The sequence below is a fragment of the Lasioglossum baleicum genome, chromosome 15 (genome assembly GCF_051020765.1).
Source record: "Lasioglossum baleicum chromosome 15, iyLasBale1, whole genome shotgun sequence".
NCBI classification, from domain to species: domain Eukaryota; kingdom Metazoa; phylum Arthropoda; class Insecta; order Hymenoptera; family Halictidae; genus Lasioglossum; species Lasioglossum baleicum.
In genome coordinates this window covers 6294458-6321350 of record NC_134943.1, presented here as the reverse complement: position 1 = coordinate 6321350, position 26893 = coordinate 6294458, and the positions used below count along the sequence as shown (strand labels likewise).

Genomic DNA, 26893 nt, shown 5'->3' with positions numbered 1-26893 from the left:
GAATAGCACAGGGGCTGGCAGTCTTTAATAGAATCTCGTTTGTGCTGGCACCATTGGCTGGCACAGGGGCTTTAATAGTTGCAAATTGGCTAGTTCTTGCCTAAAGCATAAAAAAACAGTATCTCATAGAAGTGTAGGGAAGGGTGCCACTAAAATCATTCCGTTGAGTGGTCTACCCTGCTCTTAGTCTATGACTTAAAGGTGCCTTTTCCCCAACAGAGGGCGGTGCCGTTACAGCTGCAGTTTTTGAGTTTTGTTTACTTCAGTTTACTTCATGTAACCAGTGACGTACATTTTGCGTAGTTGACGATAGTGAAGGGGTCCATGGTAATTATGAATAGATTTCGTTGCAGAAATGGCAACGTTGATCGAATAATAACAGTAGACAGTGCAACAACGAAGAAAGTCACGACAACAGAACTTTTCTAGTGATATAGAATGTTGAAATCGCAGGTTGTGAATCTGACATGGTCGTTTCAGTAAGTAATTGCTCCAATTCCTTGATATCCATTGAAATCGATTTACACAGAATTTTCGCATTTTCTCATTGAACGGCTCTTTCAGGACAAGTGGTAATGATGACACTAATAACTTGTGGCCAGACCTATATCAGACAAACCAGGTCAGACACCCTGTACGTAAGAAGGAGGTGAACAACACGGAAGGAACAAGCAACACTGTCATCCTTGACAGTATAGAGTACCCTGAGCTTAGTACTGCAGTTGTTAAGAGCAAGAATTCAGTTGCAGTGAACAGATATTGCTTGCAAAGTCCTACTATAACTGTTTTAGTCCCAGAGTTAGACATGGAGCCAAGGAGATCAAAAAATATTAGGAGATTCAAGAGGCCTGATAAGATTTATGTTAATCTTCAGGAAGCTTTAGAGGTAACTACTACAAATTAAATGACTACTACAACAATCCTTGGATCAGTAATATAACGGAACTCTAATTGCAGAGCACCAGATGCATGAACAAGCTGAACAACAAAGAATTACCAAAATTCAGAATCAATATATACAAGGGGAACCCTTGTAGAACAGATCCAATCATGAGAAACTCCAGCTGGACTCTCAGGAAAGTTAGAGCACCAATTTCCAAAGACAAAAAACCCTCCAAGCTGAAGAGGATAATTCTCTGCAACCGTGACATGAGAGTACAAATCAATGTGCAGAAGAGAGAGGAGTTTGAACGTGGGAAGGTGCATGCTATCTGTAAGGATGTTGATGCTATTGACTTCAATTCTTTGAGAATCACGGCTGATCCAGAAATAGACGTAGACTGTGTGAACCGCATGTGCACAATGACACTGTACAACAAAGATTACAGAGAGAGAAGCGAGGAGAGTACATCGGAGACCTCGGTGTACTATAGACCAGACATAATCAGGAAGACAAGTGATCTTCGCATTCGAAAGAGGTCCACGTTAAATACGTCAATCGCGAACAGTGGAAGATGTAATCCTTTTCAGGTTAACGACGATGTAATCGAAGACGATATCGTAAACCAGACGCTGTCCCTTGCAATAAAAGACGACATCAAGCAAGAGATTAAACAGGAGATTATTCACGAAGATTTGGAAGACAGTGTCCAATTAAATATTAACAACTTTTTGATGTATTCACGCAATTTTAGAGAGTAAGTATCTCCATCTTGTACGTATATAGGCAGTTGGCAAGCTGTTTCGTATTATATACACGACTTACATTTTGTCTCATAGCGTTCTATGAAATTTGTATCCTTGGCTCACTGACGTTTATTTACGTAATAAATAATATATTTGATACTATTAAAACGTCTTTTCAAGTTCCTGTTCTTCCCTCTCCTCGCTCTGGCGATCCAAACCGGTCATCGGCGAAATCGCTGCAATTTTCATTTTTTGTGAAGCTGGTATACAAATTGCAGATACTGTACCAACATGTTAACCTCGGGATTTACGAACGCGTTAGAGACGTTTCTGCGCGAAATCACCAGGTTGCAGAAACGTTATTACGAAAGGAATCCGAATAAATCATTGTACAAACGTCGTTATTATTCTGGTTTGAAGGAGACAAGAAAACATGGTGAATTAAAGAAGCTTAAGTTCGTGATTATTGCTCCTGATATCGAAAAGGTTGAGCTTGAAGGTACGTACAAATAAAATGCTAATCGTTCAGCTAGATAACTATATACACAGGGGGTTCCCATGGTGCAGGTTAAACAATGTAATTTTAAACTGAGAAATAATTGGTTGCAGGTGGATTAGACGACGAAGTGAATAAATTGCTGGATATATGCAGAAAACAAAATGTGGTTTTTGGATTTGGATTGAATAGACGTAAGCTGGGATATTATACTCACGGGAAAGGATTCGTAGGATGTGTTGGAATTGCAAATTATAGTGGCACTGAGGTAAATAGTATATAATCTTCATTATGAGATGCGATAAAATTAGTGACGATTGTGATTCTTCCAGGAGATTTTTCTAAATGTTTTAACAGAACTAGCGCACGCTCGTAATGCGTTCCAAAAATTGAGCGGCGCTAAAGAAGCGCTGATCGATGTACCAAATTCGATTTCAGACGATTGTTTGCTCTCCGAGAATATTAGCACGCTTTTGAAAATATTGTTGCTGAGTAATGTTATACACGGCTGATATTCTCCGAAGAGAGCAATTATTATTAATCCTAGAAAGAGATTAAATGTTAAGAATGTTCTTTCTATTGTGTAGAATATTTTAAAACGTAGTATAGTATAATACTCACATCTACCATATATTTTATATTTTTTATACAGTTCATTAATTTTAAATAAGCTGGATGTTTTAGCATGTTACTTTTATATTGTCGTTATTTGGACAGACAGGATTTTATTTATTGTTTCTTCAAGGATGGTGGATAAATCAATAGTCCTGCATGGTTTAATCAATATCTACATTCTTATAAGATTAATAAATTCAGGATAGTTAACGTTTGACTCGCTCTGATTTATTTATAATAGATCTATTTCCCCGATTGAATTCTTTCGAATCATGTCATCCCAAATATTCCAGCTATCCATGTGTCCATCAGAAGAGGGCGTTGTGTTACAGACAAATATACATATTAGGTCTCCACCCCTAAAACCATCTGTAGATTAATGGTTCTGTTCTCAACCCCAGTCAATGTCATTCCTCTGTGGCAATAAAATAAAAATAAATACTTCAGACTTTCCTAATGAGTTGTCGAATAACTACAATAACATTTTATTCGTAAATCAACGCGCCATCTTGAATAATACAAATTAAAAGAAAATTAGTAGACTTCTTTCGAAAGTAGCACAGTTATTAAAGAACCTATTGCAAACTAGTTTTAGTTGGAAGGAAAAACCCAAGAGAATCGAGCGGACAATCACCGTGACAAATTTGATCTGTGCAGTTTCATCAATTAAACTTTGAGCTGCAGTGCGAAGCATGGCGATGCAACTATCGCAAATGCAGCGACCTGCCCATCAACCACTCGTCGCGTCGGTGGATAAAGCAGATGCATCGGTCTCACCTGTACAACCTTGGTTGAGCATGTAGATCACGTTCCAATTCTGCTAGAGTATAGAAAAGTGCATTCGATTAGCTTGAGTCAACGAAACGTCGAGTTTTATCTGTCTGGCAATGATTCGCCCGGCCAATTAACAGGCCGTTAATTGATCGAACTGCTAAAGTAACACGCGGCAGAACGCGTTCTCCAGGTGTTCGTCAGTAAAATATTGAACAAGAGTGTGTATACTATAGCGTGCTGCTCGACTGCCTCTAAAATCAAAACCAACGCACCGATGTATCTCGGTCAGTTGCAGATATGTGGCTTAATTACCGCATCGCAGCACACAGGGCACCCGTGGGAGGATTAGTATCGGTACCTCATTAATTTGAATGAAAGATGCTAACCGATTCGATCTGTAAACACTTTATCGCTGGGACCCAATGATCCCCTGAATGTTTGCTACTCCGTTTCTCGCCCTTCTTCCGGTTGCACTCTGTGACCCGTTTCAAAGTGCGTTCGCAACGCGTCACTTTATCTTCTCAGTATCTCTGGTCGTTCGTTCGATGATTTATGCGTATACGCTGCCGCTCGAAACCACGCAGACACTTCCTTAATTGCAATTAGCAGAAAATTGTTACGAAATCACGAGCAAATTTCACTAAATTTTATGCGTTACGCTCTTTTCTGTAAAGATACTTCAGCGATAATTAAATTTAATGTCTCCTCCAATAATAATAATAATTTATACGGTACGTAATTAGTTCGTACTAAGTACATAATTAAAGAAGGGAATCTTATGAATTTTCGAGTTGAATTGTTTGAAGCTTTGAAAGCATTCAAAGGATTTAAATAATCAAATTGTGAGAATGATTGTAAGGGAATCGAATAATAAATATCGTTCAATAATATTAGTTCATATTATAAATTCATAAAATATTATATTTGTCTATATACTTTTGAATGGTAGTGTACAGAATTTCGTCAGAGGCTTGCGAACGTATTGAACAAAGGAATTTATGAAAGAGATAAAGAAAAGATTGAGAATGTTACTCTTTCGTCGTCTAGTCTGATAACGAGTGCTTTACACGTGTGTTGAGTAATTTGGTTGATTGATTGATGAAAATGAGATTTTCTATCGAGGTGAAATAATTTTCACAAAGAATGAAACTGAAGTACTGTTGTTACGATGTGTGGAAATTGCAATGAGATATTTATGAAGTACACAAAGATCGAATATAATATAACCACTGAAACTAAGAGGTCATTGAAAAATGCATCCTGTTACACTTCGGTTGCAGCTCTTCGTCGCTGTATTCTCCAGACAATTATATAAATTTCTCCAGCCTATAGAACTGATTCAATTTAGGACAACTGTCCAAAAAACCAGGCGGGCAGAGGTTCGTGGCCCAAAATCCGGAAAATTGGGGCACAAGCAGGACCCAGGCGGTCGATCCGAGCAAAAAGGAAGGTTCCCCGGAATTCCTCTCGAATTCCAGGGTTCCACGGGTGCAAGGCGATCTCGAGGAGCCCGGCAGCTGTGGTGTGTTGGCTAAAAGATGCTCGACTCTGTGAGAGGGCCCGGCCTCGTGGAGAGATGCACGAGGAGAGGCCGCTGGAATGGAGCTGGAAACGAGAGGCTGCGGGGGAAGTGGACGTAGATGTGGACGTTCATGTGGATGCTAGCCGGAGTGTGTTGATGCAAGTGCGGTGACTGTACGCTGCTGACTGGCGGAGTCAGTCAGTCAGTCAGTCAGTCGGCTCGGCACCGGCCGCGACGCACGATCGCGTGGATTTTTCTTGGACGGCATACACGCTTTTGCGGAACACGCTGCTTGCGCTCTGTTTGATTCAGCTCTCGTCGGTTCTCGAGCATCGAACTATTTGTTCGCTCGGCCCAGTTTTTCCAGCTGCGATCCACCGGCGTGATCGCGCTCGAAAGTGCACCGGATTAATCTGACGAACTTAACTTCGCACCTGGAGACTTCATCGCCTGGCAGACCAGGTAAGCGACACCTTCTTGCGGAGGTCGATCGGGCTCGTGAAACGTTCGGTAGGGTGGATCTTTGTTTCCATCACTGATTTTTCTAGTGGGTCCTTCAGTGGCTTTTCGAAGCTTCTATTGTGATCATTTCACGATTCATAGGAATTGTGGACTCTGGATAAGTGCATTTTGGAGTAGGGTGCGTGGTCATTTTTGTGTTTGAACGACGCTTAGTTTAAAGTTGGAACATTTTTGGTCACATGGCAGAATGACAGTGCTTCTAAAAGACTAGATCTCGAACGATTGGCGATTCAAGTAAAGTTGTTGACTTATTTACCTTCAAACTGTTCAAACAATGCTTGGTTCGAAGTGAAAACATTTTTCGAACATGATGACGTTTGCATAAGATATATGATTCAAACAATTGCTGTTTTCACAACAATTTTTTCCGAATGGCTTTGGACTGTTGGAGTAACGCGTAGTTTGAAGAAGACGCATTTCTGACATGATGATGCTTATACAAACATAGAATTGATATAATTGACACTATCTTTGTTTCAACCATTTATTTCGATTATTTGAAGTCTGTACAATGATCGACACTCTGTGAAATGCATTCAAAACATGCCAATCTTCGTCAAACGTCAATAGAAGAACAGATATTGTGTGAATGTGATGAAACTTCCTCGTTTTTCTCTTGGGTATGGTATCTCTGAGTATTAACCTCATCTTACAGTTTTGCTACATCTGTTTCCAGTATTCTCAGTCCACTGTCATCTACTATCAGGGCTTGAAAGATTGATCCTGAATGATCCTAGACTGATCAAGTACCCGAAACAACTCGTTTATAATTTCCTAGGATGAATCATACGCTGAACCGTATTTCTTGAATTCAGCCTAATTTCTATTCCAACGAGGAATAATTGAATCACGTCTGTGAAAGTTTAAAACTTTGAAACGTCTAAAGAACACGTCTCTGATTTCACAGAATGCGAAATGTATTACGTTTGAAATGGGCAATTTGGACTCAGTATTTCCAGTGTTAGTGTTAGCGGGTGATGTTATTGAACAATTATGGAACGTGATGAAATAGCTAGCTCAGGAGTGAAGAGGGAAGCTGCTCCGACCACTTTGTTCTCGAGATAGAGAAAGAGAGGCAGAGAGAGAGAGAGAGAGAGAACTTGATGGCCGGGCCCGGGCTGAATTATTTTGATGTCCCGTTAGGCGTCAACGATCGATGGATCGACGCTGAGCAAATCCTCTTTGAAGCTGGTGACCTTTTTTCACTTGTTCGATCAAATAGCGGGGGTGCTGTTTTGCTGCGAAATCCTCGGCTGGAAAAAGTCCCGCTACGAACTTTGCTGCGCTGACTCCTCGGCAGATTAGCCTCGACAGTCATCGTGTATGTCAGTCTTTATATGTTTCATTTCCTCTTCCGTTGTACTAACAAGGACGAAGTTCGAAGCAAAGAGTAGATAAGAGGAATATCAGTGGATAGACAGAAACTAGGTTCTGTTAACATGAATTGTAAGTTCTCCGAACATTATACTACGCGTTAGAACTATAAGTAACGACATGCACAACATTGGTATGAAATGTGAAATGCAATCTGCTGTATGTAACTCTGCATTTTCTCAAATGTAAGAACTGCGGAATGGATACAAATTAGTCGTTAGGTTTTTTAGCTGTACGGAGAAAATAAGTGAATTAATGTTAAGGAGATGAATTACGAGTTCCAGTGAGAGACAGTTGTCTGTCTCCGAGGATGATCAGGCGCTTGAAGTCGAAAAATGACTTAGTGAAAACAGATTATTCACAATTCCGTCACTTTCTATTCGTTTCTCCGAAATTTCACTGTGCATGAAATGCTAGATCTTGAAATTTCGAAAATTCAGAGTAGTCATACGGAAAACTATGAATTCGTAGTTTTCCTCGGTGTCGGTACCGTTCTATAACACGGTGGTAGAGAAACTGGAGCACAGTTATTACAAGTGCCTTAACAACAATGAAAACTATGTAGAATCATAGTTTAAAACATGCAGGAATCTAATAAAAGTAGATTCTTTAGAAAATAACGTTTCGTTTCATTTTATGCACTGAATTGGTGGAGTTTACTTTGCGAGTACGTCTCGCCGACAACGTTTCGTCTGAAGACCTCTTGATTATGGTCGCACACGCGGTCCACAAATGGCCGCTCCTTTGTGTGTAGACCGATACGATCGCAGGGATCGATTCAATTAACGGGACAATCGGAAACACCGTTTCGAGAGCCGCGTTATCGGCCAAAAGCCGAGTCTCGTGTTTTGCGTGGTGCGGATCGCGTCACGGATGCATAATAACCGCGATAAACACTAAATGGGAAGGCGTGTCGCTCGAGACTCGTAATCATCGGTGACTCGGTCGAACGACGTCATTTTTATATCGATTGTGCCGACTGGACCGATCCTCTTAACGATCGAGATTAATCTAACGAGTCGAGGGATCGCTAGGACATCGCACTGGATGCATACGATAATCGTCCTAATGACTCGCACGTGCTGGCTACGTGCATGTTCTGAACGGTTGTTCTCGTATTGGCGCTGGATTTTAGGCGAGGACGGGAAAGTTTGAGAGGACTAAGGATTTGAAGGCTTTGGTTGTATTTCTAGCACTTGTAGATGAGTGGGACAGGGTTTTTTAATTAAAAAATGACCTGGTTGTGGAATTATCTAGTTCGTCAGTCTTTGAGTATGAAATAGAGATATCCTGTGTTCATTCAGGAATTAATGACGCAGATTTCTATTTCCCTTCATTTTACAGAGAGTGGAATCGTAGTGATTGATGTTGGAAAGGTCAGGAAATAAAATGAAGAAAAGTAATTCGCGCGTAATGAGATTAGCCTAAGATAATTAAACGTATAATGTTACGATAAAACACTATTTTGAAAGCTTTACAGTCAGAAGGTTCAAGAGGCAAGATGAAAATGTAGGCCACAGGATGCGAGATGAATTTTCAACCGTTTAACCATTTCAGACGAAATTCTTTGAAATTCACTTTCTGCTACGACCACACTAATTTCTCTACCTGTTCCTCTCACCTATTATTATCCCGTCTCAAATATAGTGCGTTGGAACCAGCTGTCCTACAACTAGTAACTAAAATGGTAACATAAAATGCGTTAGTTTGTTAATATTAATTGCGAGATACAGGATGTACATAGACATTTATTTCTTTTCTTGTTGACAGTTTTGTTGTGTTGTCTATAAACGAAATCATTAGATTACATTATTGAGAACGAGTTGTTGGCTTATAATTGAAGCTTCTGTAGCTGTTGATGGATCTATTAAAAAATTCGTGGGCCATAGACCTTCAAAAATTACGGAATAATTGTCGGTAGATAATGTGTTAAGATAAAACTAGAAGTTGAGAGATTAAGCAGAGAGCGATTCAGAACAACAGTTAAACTTCCACTGTTCGCAGTAAAACGCAGCGAATCCAGAAAGTTAGCGGCCGAGAGTCGTGCCAAGTGAGCTCCTTTGTATTCGCATTACGCGATCGTCGCTTACCGTAGTCGGCTCATGTTGTACAAGGAAAAAACCACGGGCATAGTTTCACGGGGCCGAGGCAGCGCCTAGTGTCGCCGGTATTTCACGCATGCGAAAGCAAATTAGCAGTCACTTTCCTCGAGTTCGTCGAGCCGGGGCCCGTTTTAGGCCGTTCCTTTTTGTTGGGAGTGTTGGTAGTGCCAGAATGGCAGCGTTTCACCTGGAGGCGTCCGCGAGCGGACAGACAACACACGCGAGCATCGGCAGCGTCGCGATTTTGCGCGTGGAAAGAAAAAAAGGCTGACACGTGAAAGTACGCTTGCGAAATCGAGGAGAGGATATATAATCTAATCCTAACGGTAACGGGGCACCGTTCCGTTGCGACGGTGCCGTGGTCGGCTGCCAAAACAAACCGAACAAGCCCGTTAATTGTTTCTAATTATTTGACGAGTTCGTTAACGCGAATTAAACATGCTGTTGATTTACACTGACATGGGCAGGCAATATCGCAGAGTTACACTTGTCCGTTTTCACGCGACAGAATCGCGCGGCTTCCTTACAGTTCCATCGATTCCGGAAACGCATCCTCTTCGTTTCCAAGGACAGAGAGCACACAATTACAGATTCCATAGAACAACGCTTCGCAAAAATTTTTCCGCACGTGAATATTTACGTACCCATTTGCTAAATTAACACTTTTCCCCAAAGTCTTCTGGGAAAAAAATATTGAATTCCCCGTGTACAACGGAGTATAATAGCCGTTTTAAGATTCCTCAGACAGTTTTGAAGTAAACTGAAGAAATTCCTCGATACACGGCTCCAGACATTTTTCTCCGAACAGTGTGCCGTTCTGCCAGCAAAACGCTATCAAAATTACAGAGTGCATTTTTCGCGTACGTGTCTTCGTTTCGCAGAAAACGGAGCGCGAAGGCACTTAACACGCGCGCGGAATAAAGCACGCGCCACCTTCAAACTGCGATTTCTCGAAAACGAAACTCGGTGGAAGTAAAGCTTATTTCACAGTTTCCGCCACGTTTTTCACGTAGAATAGCTTCTGCACGCTTTACCCGCGTAAACGTTGAGCTGTTTTGTAACATTCGCGTGATTTAGTGCCACCGGGGTGTAAAAATCTTTATGATTTCGAGCCCGCAATCTAATCGTGCGCGCTCGTTGTATATAATCACGACAGAGAGGACCGTGAAACAAAGAGAAATAAAATCGAGGAGAGAGAGAGAGAGACATTAAGGCACCACCTTCGAGATGCGATAGCGTAATTCGCGCGTAACCAATTGCTGGAGCTCAATTGGAACGCAACAGGCTCTCGGGCTTAATCTGTGTTTTACACGCAGCACGCTAACGCCTCTACGCACATCGGGAGTTTCGCGCGAACCGCGAGCCCGTGAAAAACCGTGTATATTTTCGCGATACTAATTCCGCGGCACGGTCTCGTTCCAGTTACCCGGCTCGATATTGCATGTTACGCCTCCAATTAGGGACCCGTCATAACGAGCCTTCCAAATCGGACCGCAACACAGGCGCAGCACTGGCACCGGCCAATCGATCACTCGCGAAATTTCATTCTAGTGCCCCTGCAAATTGTTCCATTATGCCTTTTTTTCGCTGCTGTTTCTTTCTCGTTTGTGCTCGGCTGTCCGACTGTAACCGGACTCGTGTTACACATCGTTGCATTGTTTAGCTTTGCAAACGCCAAATGGAATATCTGTTTGTCTTTGTTTCTATTCGGGACACTGTTTTCCGCGAATTTGCTCCGACTTTGATTGATACGGTATCGAATGTGCAATTGAAAAATGTTTAATGTTGATCGTTCTAATAGGAAGGTATTCTTCATATCTTTTCGTTTCCTTTAAATTGCGCCACGACTAGACTGCGGAACTTTATGCAGAATAAAAGTTATCTGCGTCAACTGCAACAAACAAGGGCCAAGTAATAATTTCTTTCATTCTTCAATAATGTTCATGAGCTGCAACTTGACGTACTTAAATTTTTTTAAATCTGTCCACGGCTTTACATCGCAACTACCAGTTTTTGTCATAAATACATAAAATCCACAGTCTAATAATTGAAAACAACAATTAAGGAAATATAACAAGAGAATAATGTACGCAGAAGCTTAACAAGTAAATCCTAAATGGACCCAGCAGTGAACAATAATGACAATAATATATTGAAGGTTTCAGAAGCTCAACAAATAAATCCCAAAGGGAAGCTCAGCAAAATCGGCCCGGTTATGACAGTTCGAAGACACGTCGAGTGAAAGTGCGTCTGGGAACTGAACGGCACAATCGCAAGCTCTCTTAGGGCAACGAACGTTCGCTAGCATCGGGTAACGCGTTGCCAGTTTAACGATAACCGAAGACCGATTAGCGAACGAGCAGGCAGAACGCTTGTTCGTGGAAGTCGTTAGCCGGCTGACACAGTTCGACCGTTCGTTCTTAGGAATGTTACGAGTCGGTCTCGTACTCACCGGGAAAGAATTCCGGCGCGTATATTTTACTTCTGTTCTTCTTCCTCGACCGTGTTGTTGTTGTCACTCGTTTGCCGATCGCGTCGCGGAACGTGGACTCGTCCGCACGAAGGCAGGATGTGAAATCTCCTGTTACGCAGCCAGCACCGTCGTCGTATCGTCGTCGCCGCGCGCCGAGCACAGAAAATCTTGAATTTCTGTGCACGAAATCCGATCTGATCCGCCCCGACCGATGCCCAGTCGAGGCACAGCCTTTTGTATCGCGATTCTCGATGTCGTGATTAATGACAGTCACCTTGAACGACGGCCATCATGCCAGGCCGATGCGTCCGACGCGACGCGACGCGAGGCGCAAAAGATCGTGATTTAGTGTTCCGCGAACGTTGCCGGACAATCCGCGATGCGAAATCCGGGAAATCAGAGATCTGATGTATTGCTGGTCGATTTAGATGCGGTTGGAGCTATTTGACGCATCAATTGTGTCATCTTTACGGTTTAATGGACATTATTAGCCGGGGTTGTTGCCGCATTTTGATGCGGGGCGCTTGATAATCTTTGTAGGTCTTGTTCTAGATGCTCAGAAATTGTTTAAATGATGCTTGGTTTCGAGCAGAAACAATTTTGTCAGGCGACAATGCTTTTAGAAAACATGGAACCATGATTTTATTGAAATCAACTACAAGAAATTTGAAATTGGTCATTCTGATTTGGGGTTTCCAATGATAGCAATGTTTGGCGATGGCCATCACCCATCCCCGTCGCGGCATAATGATGTTATTGAACAATTAGTGAACAATGTTTGCGAATTCGGTGCGATCGATCGCGGGTCGATGCATAATCTGTCTGTCGACGGCGACTCGGCGTTACATGGATAGCTTGTAATTAACGAGCGATGAGGCACGAACGTAAATATCGGTAGCATGATGGTGAACGATCATCGTACCTCTGAAGAGGCCAACTGATAGCCTATCCCAACCTTTCTTAATGAAATCTTTCATTTGGTTGTAATTAATCTAAACGTTACTCATTTACCATACTCAAAAGCGAGGTACAATAATGTCTCGAGTATATCAATAGACAAAATGGACCAAAAAAATATAGCTCGAAAGGTTAGAATCTTTTTCTACTCTTTAGCAAATAGAAAGAAAGGGCAAATGTAAAAAGTTTCAGAAAGAAGAGAAATTGCGGGGACACAGGTTCGGTTATTCGAAACGATAGCGATCCAGGGAGTCACGATCCCCTTGTGCTTTGCCGGTCGCTCGCTCGGTTCTCGTGTCCCGTAAAAGGAAACGCTCGTAACGCGACCACGGAGCTAAAGTGTATTATTTACGGACTTATTCACCGTTCAGAGAGCAACGATCGGGCGAACGTTCCCGTGCATAGTTAACGCGGGGAGCCGTGGGGACGGTAACTTTCCTCCCGCGTTCAATTATCAAAGGTTAGAAGTCTCCGAGTCGCGATAGCGGGCTCTTCGAGGCGTTCTGATTAATGGATTCGGGGAATGAATCCGCCATTAAACGACCCTCTCGATTATTCAGGACCGTTCCCGCGATGTATCTCCCTTCCCTGAGAGTTCCGGGAAAAACTTTCATGAAATACTGTTTTCTTTTCGCGATCATGATTTCATGAGATTTCGCGACCGCTTCGTTCCGTAAACCAATCTCTTTTCTTTTTTTATATTCTTTTGTTAGTCGATATTCTTTTGATATCTTTAGTACGGTATCCTTGGCGAAGCTATTTTGGTAAAGTGATTTCTCCGGGGCCAGAAATGCTTGCAGCAACGATTTTATTTCCATTTGGAAATTTTGGAGAAATGAGTAGTCTACGGAGATACGTATAAATACTTTGTGTGTTATCGCTGAGTCAGTCAATGGTATCTATAAATGGCATCATTAATTTGTGTACAGTATTGAATCATGCACAACCACATTAAAAGAAGTTGTGTAATGTTCTTCTAAAATAAATTCCTAAAGTTTATCGATTTCATTCTCGTGGAAGATACCTGCTGTAATGGAAGACCAGTTAAAGTTATAAAATTGTAGAATCGGCCGGAAATCGCGTGCACATCGGTTTTCCGAGTGATCGGTGGCCAGTGCTTTCGTAACGAGCCCGCAGTAATACAGATACCGGTGGCAAAAGTAAAGAATCGTGTCTGCCTCTTCCGTGGTCAGAGATATAGGCCACTTCCGGTGATTATGCGTCATAATAGAAAGACTTGGGCCACGGAAAAGCAGACAAGCCGCGGGATCGCGGTTGTTCCGTCGGGGTTTAGAAATTCCTCTTCCTGTTGGCCGGCAGATTAATCGAGACGATATCCTTGAAAAACGTAACGCAAATACACATCGTTATCGCGGTGGCGCGTCGTCATTGTGACCGCTTTCATCGCATCGCTTGATGTTTCCCTCGGCATTAAGAACGAATTCCGCACAAGTTCGTCGCCATTCTATTTATTACTTTCCATCAACTTTCTCGGACGAGCCGCGGATAGAAAACCGGCGAACAAGGCCTCTGGGTAACACGCGTTATCGGACATCATGCTGTTGGACATTTCCGAGAGAATTTCTCGCCTCTTTCTAGATAGGACGAGCTACATCGAGGCTTCTGCTTAATCGGACCGGGAATTCCGGGCACGAAATTCGCAGACTCGGTGATACTGTGAATGGCGTTGGGACAATGGTACCTGGGCTGCTGTTGGTACCCTAATTTGCTAGATACCATCACTTGTTTTCGTGACAATCTTCCTAGACACCTTGTGTTATTAAATTCAATCCAGTTTGCTTAGGGAAATTGGAGGGTGTCAACGCGAAGTGTAGAGAAATTCTAAAATTTATCCATCTCGAAGATTTTTCTCATTACGAAAGATGAAGGACAAAAATCTTTCTTATACTCTGCATCAATTTTAAAGATTTTTACGCGTGCAAATAATTGTAGCTTGCGCGAGAATTCAGCACGCCCTGAAGGATTTACCGTGTAACATTACAGGGGATTATTTTTTGGAGAGTTTCTTCGCGCTGCAGAAATTAGAGAAGAATTTTTGCATGATCTTCTACGCCATTTACAAGGATTTCGGTGGGAGTAAAAAATTTGTGAGGATTCCAGCGCGAGGAGAAGCAGCTGTTATTTACGGTTATGTCTGTCGCGGTTTGGGCAAACTGTTCCCGAGGAATCTTCGGATTAATTGTGAGACAGGGCGGGGCGTGAACGCGGGAATTTGGTAAGGCGCGGCTCCCGGGAATTGCGTTGCATATTTCTCGCGAAGTTGACGCGCGGAATCGTGTTCCCTTTTACACTCGCTGAACTCTGCAGAAAGATTGCGGGGTCTTCGCTGTCGATCGAACCGAGCGAAAATTAGCGGCGCATTGTCGACCCTGTGCAGCGCATCGCGCGCATTTCCGTGACTTAATTCAATTGTTGCGCGAGCTCCGTTCACCGTGGTTTATCGTGACCTGGGATTAATTACGGTGGCGCGTTCTCAGGACTCGGTGCGCACTCGCGTCCGCTTCAAATTGAAATGGAAAACGTATCTGCAGCTCGAGGAAAAGAAGTTTCCTTTATCAAAGTGTTCTTAATTATTCCGCTCCCGACGTTCGATTCAATTTTCGCTTCGCTAATTCGCGCACGACTGCAATCCCTTGATTACATAAATAATTAAATAACGGGTGAGGATGTGTTAGGCAGGCGACTCAGAGGAAGAGATTTAAAGTGAATGAACCAGATTTACGAATGGCAAAGGGAAAACTAGATAGAGGATATTAAATATTAAAGAAATATAAGATTTGTGTGACAAGAAGTAGAATTTAGAGAAGCTTTAAAATGTTATTTCGAATGAAACACGATTGAAATAGTTGCTATTGAAGAATTTCGTGACCCTAGAAGCATTGAGAGATCGAGTTATGTAAATTATGCAACTGCATTTATTACGATTTCAATTGACTTTCAGAGTAGCAGGTACAATGACGTTAATAAATGAACTAATCTACTGAATACATTTCCAAAAGCACTTATGCCTGTGTCGTTTACAAGTGTAAAACTAGAAATTAAAAACGAGACATTTTCATCCTGCTGGTAGTCCTAATGTTCAACAAAATGTTACAGCAGTTTTCCCGGCTACAGAAAACCGAGGAAGGGAGTCAGCGGTCAAAGGGTAGGATTTGCATTTTAAAGGTCTAAACAGGTCCGTTTATGGATATTCGTCGGCACAGAAAACGGCTTGGTAGATCGTATACCACGATAAGAAAAGTCCCTCCGTACGATGCGTAACGAGCAGTTGATTTCCGAGCGGTTTTAATGGTCGAGATCGGTGTAGAACGCATTGCCGGAGAAAGTGCGACGTATGTCTAGCCTTTTAGATGTCGATTTCGAACGTCCCGTCGCGGGATCGTGTTACGAGGACATTACCTGCTATTAAAACCGCGAGGTTACACGTCGGGATCGTTTCGCGACATTACCTACTTTAAGGCAGATAATGTTCGGGAATGGTAATGCCGGTTTACGGCCGCGCATTAATACATATACATCGGCCCCCGCTCTGCCCCCGCGCCGTTTCGAGTGCTCTCGATAAAAGCCAGACAATATCGTCGCTTCGCACCTTGTTGCCCGACAATTATCCTGCCCAGGAACAACGATCGTGAATCCTGCAGTTCGATCGGTCTCTTATCGACGCCGTTTGGCTCGCGAAACTTGCTTGCGAAACTATCTTCCTGCAAAATACTACTGCAGATAGCAGTTCACAACGCACGACACAGACAAATAAAAGCTTCGGCGAGAATAGGCACGACATAAGCGTTCTCCGAGATGCTGAGCTCTTAATCTATCGAGTTGCATAAATTCTGCCATAAATTCCTGTGGTTGCACATGTAAATGTACTCGAATTCCAATCCTAAAAATGTAAAGTACATTCTATCTGTAATAATTTCCTTGAATTTTTTTAATTGTTGTTGACATCGATTCTGAACCGCTTAGACCTGATTTGGAGCCACAGCGACTTGGAGAGAGATAAGAACAATTGGTTCGAGGAAGAAGCTAGCCTCGAAAGTGGAAGACCCTGATTCTTTCGGTTCCGAGTCACACCTGTTCCTGGCCGTGAAAAGATCGCTCTCTAATTCCGGCTCGGCCAGTGATATTATTTAATCAGCTCGATCTACCAATTAAGAAGTGAAAAGAGCACGGGAGCAGGAAGAGCGATTCAGCGGCCGGAAGTCGCGGAAGAGAGCGCACCGCTCACGATTCTAGCGTTCGTGAGACGAATAGAGAATCGTCTTTCTCGTTTCCCCTCGGATAGAGTAATTATCCAATGGTTCGCACCTTGATAAACGATTCGCGATATTTATTTCTAATGGAAATGAAGAAAGCACGCCACCGCGCTCCATGTTTAGACACTTCACGCGAGTTTATCGTGGAAATCGATCGTTGTACATCCGATCTATTATTCATTCCAAGATGTGTAAATATTGTAGATCATACTAGATGCTACAATTTTGTAATACGAGATTGCCATCTTGTTACTTTTCTATGTTCTTTATTAAATTTACAAACAGCTCATCTGATAGAAGCATGAAGCGAACATAGATTTTTTAAATCATGATTTATAGAGAAAATAATGCCGCGTTAAAATGTTGCTTTCTCTTTTATCTAGATGACTAAGTTCTTCTTCCGATTTAAAGATATACAGATCGACAGGTTGTGTTTTATAAAAATGAAAATGCGAACAGCTCAGAAAATCTGAAGAATTTCAGTTTCTGTATATTTTTTGGCTCCAGTTAATTATGCACTTTCAGTGATTGGATACGAGATATTGATTGGAAGATTCTAAGTAACAGGCAGTGATCGATGGGAGGAGACTCGATATTCGTGTCACGGTTTAGTTTCAACATTTCACGTTGTCTTTTATCAACGGAAAGGCGGATGAAAGTAGTTTCAAGTTCACCGCGCGTCTGCATAATTATCTAGCTTATTCCAGACTATTTTATTTTATACACCAGTTATGCAGCTTCAAAGTTAGCCTATTAGTAGCACACGTAGTTTTGCACAATGGCGTGAGCTACTTTCTCTTTCTTTCGATGGTCTTTTCCTTCCTGTTTTTTATTCTTACACCGCAGTATTCGCACTTGCAGTTTGGCGTATTAACTTGCCGCTATAAAGACACAGTCATAAAGGCGTAGCTCCTGCGCTTTCTTTTTATGGCGAATTAGAAACAGTATCATTCGTGTTCAACATGTACTCTAATTATAGTGGGGCTAATTGAATGATGCCAGGGTTTATTTAATTCTTGACACGTTGCCTGTAATTGTAATCATTTGTGTAGGTTCGAACATGGTCATGTCTGTCAAGATGCTAGGAAGAAAGAAACGAAGGTTGCTAATTTTTCGACTTTCGTAAATTGCTCAGACTTTATATCTCACCTGACACAATTATTGGATTTTCATAAATGTCTGTAAAATTTGAATAATACAATAATTTTAAGAAAGTTAGCTTTGTTACACAATGTAAGAAGCAGCATTGTCACGCATAGAGTCTCTCTATAAAAAGTATTTCCTATAATTCATGCATAGAATTTTTCTTAACTGATCAACTATTGGTGCTTTTACGTTAAACCATGCTCAGAGTTTCTACCGAAATTTAATCGCGGGGGATCGTTTCGCTCGTTAAAAATACAGCTGATTGGGCGTTCAGCGTTGGCAGCATGAGCGCGCCGCGTCCAGCTAATTATTTTGACTAGCTCCGGTAAACGAACAAAAGAAATTCGCAGCCGGTCACCGGTTTAACTAGTGGCGAGAACAGTAAAAGAGCGAAAGGGTGGTGTCCCCGCCCATTTATTTGCCGGGCGGTCTCTCGGTAAAATAAAATTCCCAGGGCGATAAAACTCGATCAAAAAGCGCGTAAAAGTTGCCCGGGGACTCTCTCATGGATAAATTTCGCATTCTCTCTCACCGGTGCGAGAATACTTTTATTTTGTCAACGTATTATTAAGCCATTACCACCCTCCGTCGACCGTAAAACTTGCCCTGTTTCAACAGGACGCTTCGACACCATCGGCTCCTGCTTGTTTTCCCGTGGACACGCGCTCCTCAAATTTTTTCCCGCGCGCGTCATGTCGCGAAAATTTCATTTCTGCATGTTCCGTTCAGCTGTTCACCGACTCGAGAAACACTGCGACCTACAAAACACCCGTGAACGGTACCCGAACGATGTTCGCGGCTCGATGGAAACGCTCGCGAGACGGTAAAACGTTTCGATTCGCGTGCCGGATGAGAATTTACAATTTACCGGTAATTATTGGGTCGATGAAAATAAAACGAACGATCGTTTCTCGTATCTGTGCACGTTTTATTATGGCTTACACGGGCTTTATTAACTGGAGCGAAATTGTGCAAGCTCTCTAACGAGACGAGAGTACGAGCTATTTCTGTCGCCCCACTGTGCGTTTATGCAAATCCTCGTGTTTCTATACGCAGAAACTTCTGTTAATGAAAAACAGATGTTCACGTGTGAACACAAGATTCAAGATGTCATTACGGTCCATTCGACTCAACAATTATTGTTAATGCAGTCGGGACGACAGTGATCGTAAATGGGACAAAGCAAACCGCAGCAGAAGATGCTAACAATGTTTCCAATCATCATTTTTTATCGGCGAAACTATCAACAAATATGCACCGACCGACTATACATACATATTCATGCCGTTGAATCAGCGTTCTACAAGCTGAATGGCTCGAACGCGATTACTCAGGAGCACCAAGAAAATGAGTCACGATTAACACTAAAAAAGAAAACTGTGGATATTCCACTCCAACGAAACGCAGTTACGTTCATGGTCATGATTTCGTAGTAAGCTGGCAGTGTTACCTTCGCAATAATAGCGCCTTTATTGCATGGAGGTCTATTAACAAACTATAAAATTAATGTACAATAAAGCAGCAGTTATATGGATTGTGTAAGACTGTTTCTTAGTGGAACTGTACTGGCGATTTCGATAATTCGCTATAAAACCAAACGCTCCTCGTTGCAGCCAATTACACATTCTTTGTACGACATTATCTGTCTGATTTCATAATGTATGTTCTCTTTACATCTTAGCTTCCATTCAGTCTTGTAATATTCAATGGGATGTCTTTTCACTCGCGAGGAATGCAGTGAAATTAATGCAGAGAAATTAAGTATCTTTTAATAATTGACTATATAGTCAACATCTAGTATTAACAACAGAATTCAACTAAAATAAATCGAACTAAAAGTTCCTTCGCCTTTCGAAATGGTAAAAACCATTAAATAAACAAAATCTAGGTTAAACATCGAACCGTTACAAGGGCTCCAGAAAATCGTTCCCCTTTCCAAGGATAATTCTAGCCAACAGCGAAGCATAGATCCCCAGGGCACCGCCTCCATCCTCGAGCTCGTACGCGTCGCGATGCACTTGGCCGGTGCATCGCTCGATTATGGTCGCTACGTATGCCCGGCGCGTCACGGCCGCGTGCATGCACTCTCGCCGGGTCCGGGGAGAAGGCTTCATTCGTACAATACGAATGAATGGACATCCGGTGCGGAAGAATGGTGTGCGTCGCCGAGTGGAAGGAAACGTGCATCGATCGCTCGAGACTATTTCAAGACTGCGTCTGCAACGTGCACACGGTACCAAAAGCCGCTGCATCGGTCCCCAGACTCGTAACACCTAACGACGACCGCTTAAAGAATGTGTCTCTAAGAATATGTCTCCACAAGGATTTGTTTAAATTCGTACGAAGTTATGAATCTTCGAAGAGCCTACAAAATGATGTTTTATACAAGAAGACGCCTTGAGGAGGGAGTCGCTCGAGGGATCGCAAGAAACGGCAGGCGAGATTCTCTCGTCTCTTCAGGCCCCCTTTAAGGCCCCTGGGGCCCGTTCCCCGACTCGGGCCGGTTCCCTGGACGACGGTAATGCTCGCGATAACGGCACGACGAACGGTGTTTCGCGTGCGGGATTCACGCGACCGCACCGATGCACTTCATTTGTGACGTTTAACGGTCCCGGCTGGCGAGTGCATCGATCGCTAAATGCGAGGTCCTGGAATGCGACGTTCCACAGCACCGCGCCGCACCGCGCAAGCCGATGCGATGGAACGAGCGTAAATTCGCCAGATACTGCCTGCTCCTTCGTCAGTCTCTGAAGATCCCTCGGACAGGATACCGTCGCTTTCAGAGCCAGCAGAGTTGTTGTTTGTCTGGTTAATTGAATGGTCGATCGGAATTTGGGACATAGTTACGCCGATCGCTTCGGTACCTTAGACGACTTCACGGTGGTTGTTTAACTTGGGCTACCTGAGGGAGTTAGTCAATTTAGGTACTTAGCAAAGCTTAGCTGTTTAAGTTCGCTGGTTAGCGTGGCTATTCAGCTTGGCTGCCTACCGTGGCTATTCGATTTAGCTGCTTAGTATGGCTGCTCAACTTGGCTACTAAGCGTGGCTATTCAACTTAGCTATCAGGGTTAGCTGTCAAACATGTATGGTCCATCAGGTTCGAATATTGCTTTGATAATCCGCTATTTAATTCAGCTACCAGTTTCTTCAGGCAGCCCAACCTTACAACCAGGAATTCTTAAATATTTTAGATGTTGTAACAGTGTCTAAGGCAAAGTAGCGATAGGAAACGTGATCTCGCAAACCGGGTGATTTTTAAACGAACGGATCAGGTGTTTTAAGGTTACGATTCCAGAGGCAAACAGAGTCGAGGACGCGGGGAGCGGAAAATGGCTAGACGTCCTTCGCGCGTGGCAGCATCGTGTCCTTTTCTCTTTTCCTTTTCCGCCGCGCTTACCTGCACGGCCCGTGATTAACGGTACTCCGGTATCGCAGGCGCAATTAGGCGAAACGGAGCATAAACACTCGGAACGTCGATTGGCGTCCTGGCGCACATTAAACGCTAGAATTTGCCGAAGCGATCATTCCGAAAGAACTTTTTCCTCGATCGGCATTTTGAATCGATTTAGTAACGGATCAAGTCACCGACTACCTTCCTGCAATTAACTGTGAAAATATTAATATCAATTTTCTGCGTTTCCGTTACACATTATGCAAAACAAAAAGATATTCAATAAATATTCTAGTGTACTGTTTGCTAGTGTGACAATTACTAGACTGTTGATTTTACGCATTTGGCGTTACACTGATAGGGCAGTGAATGCATTGAACAGGCCTAAAGATGGGTTTCTGAAAAAGCTCTTTGTTTCCCCGATGGAAACACGGCCTTAGATCGCGTCGGAGATTCGGGTGACGAAACCGACGACGCATCGAAGCATAGTGCATCCGATCTTTCGCAAGAGAGCGACGCATCTGTTCCCGCGGCGAACGGGAATATGATTTATGGTCGCCGCGAGAGATAGCGCGTCAGCTTAATCCGTTCCCGTGTCTCGCGAACGCAGGAAGTCGTTCTATCGGGGCCTGTCCCGTGCGCAACAGCCTTTCCTTTTCTCGCGGCTTCGAAACTAGCGTTATCTTCGAATATATTATACCTACCGGCCCCGCGCTCTCGTCGGAACTGGGTCGAGTTGAAATAAATCGCAGGAAAAGCCCGCATTCCGCGAGCACTCGAGCCGTAATCGATTTGTTTCCTCGATTTCCTAAAGAATTCGATCCCTCCCGGTGGAGCATGTACCATAATTCCTTTATGCCAGCTGTCTTCGCGCATCCTGACAGAATACCTATACATCCTTTCTCCTGGCAATTTCCTTGACGCCGAGATCGTTTTATTAGCACACTACAAATGATTGATTTCGATTTGCTTTCACGGGATCGGCCATTGTTAAGGAGAATTTTTTGGAATTTAGACGATCCTTCGGGATAGATCTTCTTCCGCGAAATTTTTCTAGTTTAGATATAAATAATAACGGTACATTGATTTTGTCATAGCTTCCTGCCATTTTGGAAAATCCTGGATACGATTTTCCAAATATAGTATATAATTTTTATGATTTTTTTCGGCGCCAGGTTCGATCAGTTAGATTCAGTCAGATTCAGGAAATGGTCGCATAAATAAATTTATAACTGATCGAACCTGGCGCCGAAATCATAAATTCATATATTTCAATTTCGATCGAGAAACAAATTTCACCTTTATAGTATATAGTATACAATGAATTTAAATAAATATTATAAAAATCGATATATGAGTACCCAGCCATTGACAGGAGGGTTAATTGAAAAGTAATCGACCGTGGGTAAGATGGAGAGACATCTTCTTGAAGATGAAGTTTCTGCTGGATGATATATCGAGTGTATGAACTCGTAATGAGCATCTTGGCGAGATGAAAGTGTAATTTATACGTTGCAGCTCTTCTTAAGGTCAAGTTTGATGAATATGACACATGTTACATCAAGTAAACGTTGAGAGTGTGTAGATTTTGTTACGTGTGTTTGTTTACGATCAAGGTGGTTCACAGTTTACCTTTAATCAGCGTTCGCAACGTCCTTTGAACCATGCAGCAATATTACTACTTATAGAACCACAGAAATTGGTCGAAAACCACAGACCTCAACATCACAGGAAACACGTTACTGAAAATGATCGCTCGTCTTCGATTTTTCCAGGAACGGTTGAATTTTATTCGCGGCTCAGCCGAGAAAACAAACGATCCTCCCCTGCTACGAGGCCTCCGGTAACACACTTAATTTTACACGGTGTATATTTGCCCCGGTCAGCCACAAATCAGAGGCGTAGCGCGTCGCGACGATAACGCGCAGCGCATAATTTCCATGGGCGGGAAATCCGGCTAAATTTACCGCGACGCGTGCCGATCAGTGTCCTTCGACGCCGATGCGTCTCCATTAGCCTTCCCTCTAGCCATTCGTTCCGAGAGGTTTATGGTTGTTTTGTTTAGGAGAGCCGCCGCGAAAGATGGGAGACGAGCCGGCTCCCGAAAGAGAGACTCTCCACTCTGGCCAGACGCAACCGGTTAAATTTAGAGTCGGTGCATCTTCTTTCGGAGAGGCTTAGCGAGCGCAGACTTCAACCCACGGTGCACTTCCGCTCGAAATAACCCCCCGGACGTGCATCCACGACGAACGAGATTAACGAGCTAGGTTTTGCTAGGCTTCGATGACTTTGCGACCGGCGAGATCGGGAGATTGAGAGGCTTTAGCACTCGGTCCACGGTTATTAATTATTAAGCTCTTTGACGCTCTAAGTTTAAGTGAACGGACACACAAGTTTTTCGTCTTGGACACCCTCATTTGATAGCAGGGAAATTAAGAGAAGTTGATTTTCTGCGACTGGGGATTTTATATTATTGGATTCACTAAGGGAAAAATTGGAAAATTTATTTTGATTTGCCATTCACCTATAATAAATTGATGAGAACGGGAATTTATATTGAAATTTTTAGTTTGCATACCTCTCGGATCCACTAAAGCCACCTGCTAAAAAAAGTGCCGTATTTTGCATATACCAGGAATTCGTTTTTGTTACGCTCCCCTGACAATCACAATAGCTGTCCGCCCCATTCCAACAAGTCATAAATTAGACCCCTAACGTGATTGAAGCGGGGTGGACAGCTATGACAACCCTAACTACTCGTTCCACAACTTATTTTGCAGCTGTGATGACAATTTTCTAAGGAATTCATAGTGAAACAAGAGAATTCATATTTACTATGCATATCGAGGATTTGAAATTCTTTGGAAATCCGCGGTTCATCTAAATTTTTAGATTAATATTATTTCAACGAAGTTTAGAGCTAATTCTGCGAATTGTGCTGCAGTAGTTCCCGTAGAACTTTTTCAGTAACCAGTGATTCAGAAAATTAATTGGGGATACCAGAGAGACGGCTGACACGCATCAATCGCGTCAAACCCTTCAAACGTACGGTTACACACCTGCAATCCGCGCTTTCACAGGAAGTGTGCAATAAAGTAATTTTTGATGCTCAAAGATTCCGGCTTGTTGGCTTTCCCTCTAGGAAACCGGATCTCCGGCGATCCGTGCTATTCATTTTTATTAAAACCCATCTCTCTCTCTCTCTCTCTCTCGCTCTCGCTCTCTCATACACGCACACTCTTTTCTCTCGGGGTGGGAACAATGTTAAACAAATTATTAAGAAACTTTGCACGACAAAGGTTCTAGCCTCGCGCTTTACGCTCGGCAAGCGCGTCCACTCGGCTGACCTACATGCGTCCGCGATGAATGGATAATTTACTAGCCGTAGAACGAGAGGTGAAAAACGGTTCGATAGAAAAAACCGGAACAATGGAGCCGCACAGAGAGCCGGGGTTTCTCGCGGCAAGACTTTTCTCAGGGTCGCAGTTTTGCGCGGGCTCACAATGGCCCCGCTGTCCCGACACTGAAAACCAACGGAGAATCGATTGTCCGTAACGCCGCAGCGCCGTGGCTCGTCTCGCGGCGTTAATTAGACGCCGATGTGGAATTTTAACTCTTTGCACTCGAAACACTCCTCTTAGATCAGCCATTTACGCGTTTAGTCTTCACGGAAATAATTACTCCATTCACAGGCGGCCGTAAAAGTGCACGTTCAAGTCCATGCACGGTCAACATTCAGCAACTTTCTTAAGAGTGGTGCAAACCGCTCGAGTTTTCTCAGGAAGGTAGACTGATTAGTGTGCTACATGTTGCGGAAAAAATGTTCCTGCATCAAGCGATTCAAAGAATATGATTCAAAGGATTTGGCACGAACTGTCGTTGATAGAAATTTTTCATGGCAAATATTGTGAATCCTGCGAGTGCCATAATAGCTCAGCAATCTTTTCAAAGTGTCTGGCCAGTGATGAGCAAGGGGTTAAGCAGTTCGGCGATTGTCGATTCGGCGGAAACGGCTCGAAAAGATGATCGTTCGTTTAAATATAGAGCCCGCCGGAGCGGAGCGTGCCCTCGCCTCTAAATCGGGCAGCATTGACTTTCATGGAACACGAAACGGGGCGCGGTAATACGGTTCGCCGAGGCGAAAGCTCTCTCGACAGAAAGGTCAATCAATCCGCAAGCTCGTCGACGTACTCTGGTTCGATTTCACCGATCGTACGTCACGAGCCTGTCCCCCGTTGCTCGCCGCTTCGCCCGGCTCCCTCATCTTCTTAGGGTTAAAATGTCACCGGCTCAAAGGTCACGTCAATCGACCGACATTCACCGCGGCCATTGTCTCCTCGCTGCTAACCGACGTGACGGAAGCTAATCGAATTTTCTTACCGGCACGACCCGCGATTCACCAACGTTTCTCCTTGCTTTCTTCTCCTGAATACGTAATGGCATTTTCTGAAAAATGTTCTCCTTGGCTCTTCTGAAGACATTCATTCGTATTGTAGATCATCCCATAACTTTTAGGAAAAAGTTATGTTTGTTTAATGTTACTGTCAGAAATAAAACATTTCATGATGCTCTTCCCCAGCGCTGGGAATGCTGAGAAAAGGTCCGAACAGCTTAGAATTCAGGAGAGTCGCGTCTTCTAAGAGCGTTTTTGCGCAACGCCGCGTTTCCTTTTGCGACCCAACGCCCCCGCGCTTCGCTCCACATAGTTTTTCCACGGTTTCCAGGACGCTTGCCAGTTCGCACCCCACGCTCGATGCTAATTTACACTTTCAAGGTGTAGCATCGTCGTCGTCCCGCATGGGAAGTGGCAAAAGAGGCGAGCGCGCGCGCGTTCGTGGATTCCTCTGTCGATTCTCGCACGCGAATCACTCGTCGACACGCGTGCCGATTCGCCATCGCGGACACTTTCTAACCCGTCGATTTGCTCAAGGTTAACGCGTGAACGTCGAACCCGTTTCCAGCTTCTAGGCCGACCCCCTGAAATAAGCGAGTGGATTTCTCGACGCTTTCGGGACTAATAGCTTCTGCGTATCCCGGCTCGATGATTCCCTCCCTGCATTTGCATCGAAAAATTGAATTCGAGGGAATCGCCTGCATACAGAGTGGTCGGTCGACGGGCTACGGCTTCTGGGATGGCACCTGAATGGTGCATCTAGAATGCATTTAGACGCTGCATCTAGAAAAACATGGGCGAATTTTGTGCATAGTAATTGTCTGTGATGAGCGTGAATCGTGACGGGCTTCTCGAAAACTTTGCATTTGTGTCTCATCTAGTTTCTTACTGTGATAATGCAATTGTTGCATTTTCCCTTTCAATGCTTGGTTTATAAAATAGCGAATTTTATTTTTATTTTTGATAGCGGTGCTGGAATTGGTTCTGCAATGCTTTAATAGAAATTGTGATGAATAGGCCGCAGACATTTATGCAAAATAAAAATTGTCTAAGTGAGATGAACATAAGGGTTAAATATGGAAACCAAAATGAAACAGGATAAAAATAAAATAGTTTGAGAATACACACATTCAGTGAAATAATTGGAAAATATACACATCGAAAACGAACCGGGGGAAAAAAGGATGAATGGACGACTATAAAAGGATTCGGAATAATATTTATAGAA

General features: G+C 43.2%; 2 protein-coding genes across 3 annotated transcripts in view; both read left to right on the top strand.

The window, feature by feature from the left end:
• Positions 1–261: 261 nt before the first annotated feature.
• Positions 262–2959, top strand: LOC143216653 (uncharacterized). The gene is made up of 6 exons (XM_076439925.1): positions 262–479; positions 565–886; positions 958–1637; positions 1905–2125; positions 2236–2390; positions 2455–2959. Exons 1-6 carry the CDS (start codon positions 439–441, stop codon positions 2632–2634), a joined length of 1599 nt encoding a protein of 532 aa, XP_076296040.1. The 5' UTR covers positions 262–438; the 3' UTR covers positions 2635–2959.
• Positions 2960–5199: 2240 nt separating this feature from the next.
• LOC143216652 (uncharacterized) overlaps positions 5200–26893 on the top strand; it is a 73855-nt gene continuing 52161 nt past the window's right edge. For both annotated transcript variants that reach the window (XM_076439924.1, XM_076439922.1), the window contains exon 1: positions 5200–5495. The gene's annotated coding sequence lies outside the window, so the exon portion shown is untranslated. The remainder of the gene's footprint in view (positions 5496–26893) is intronic.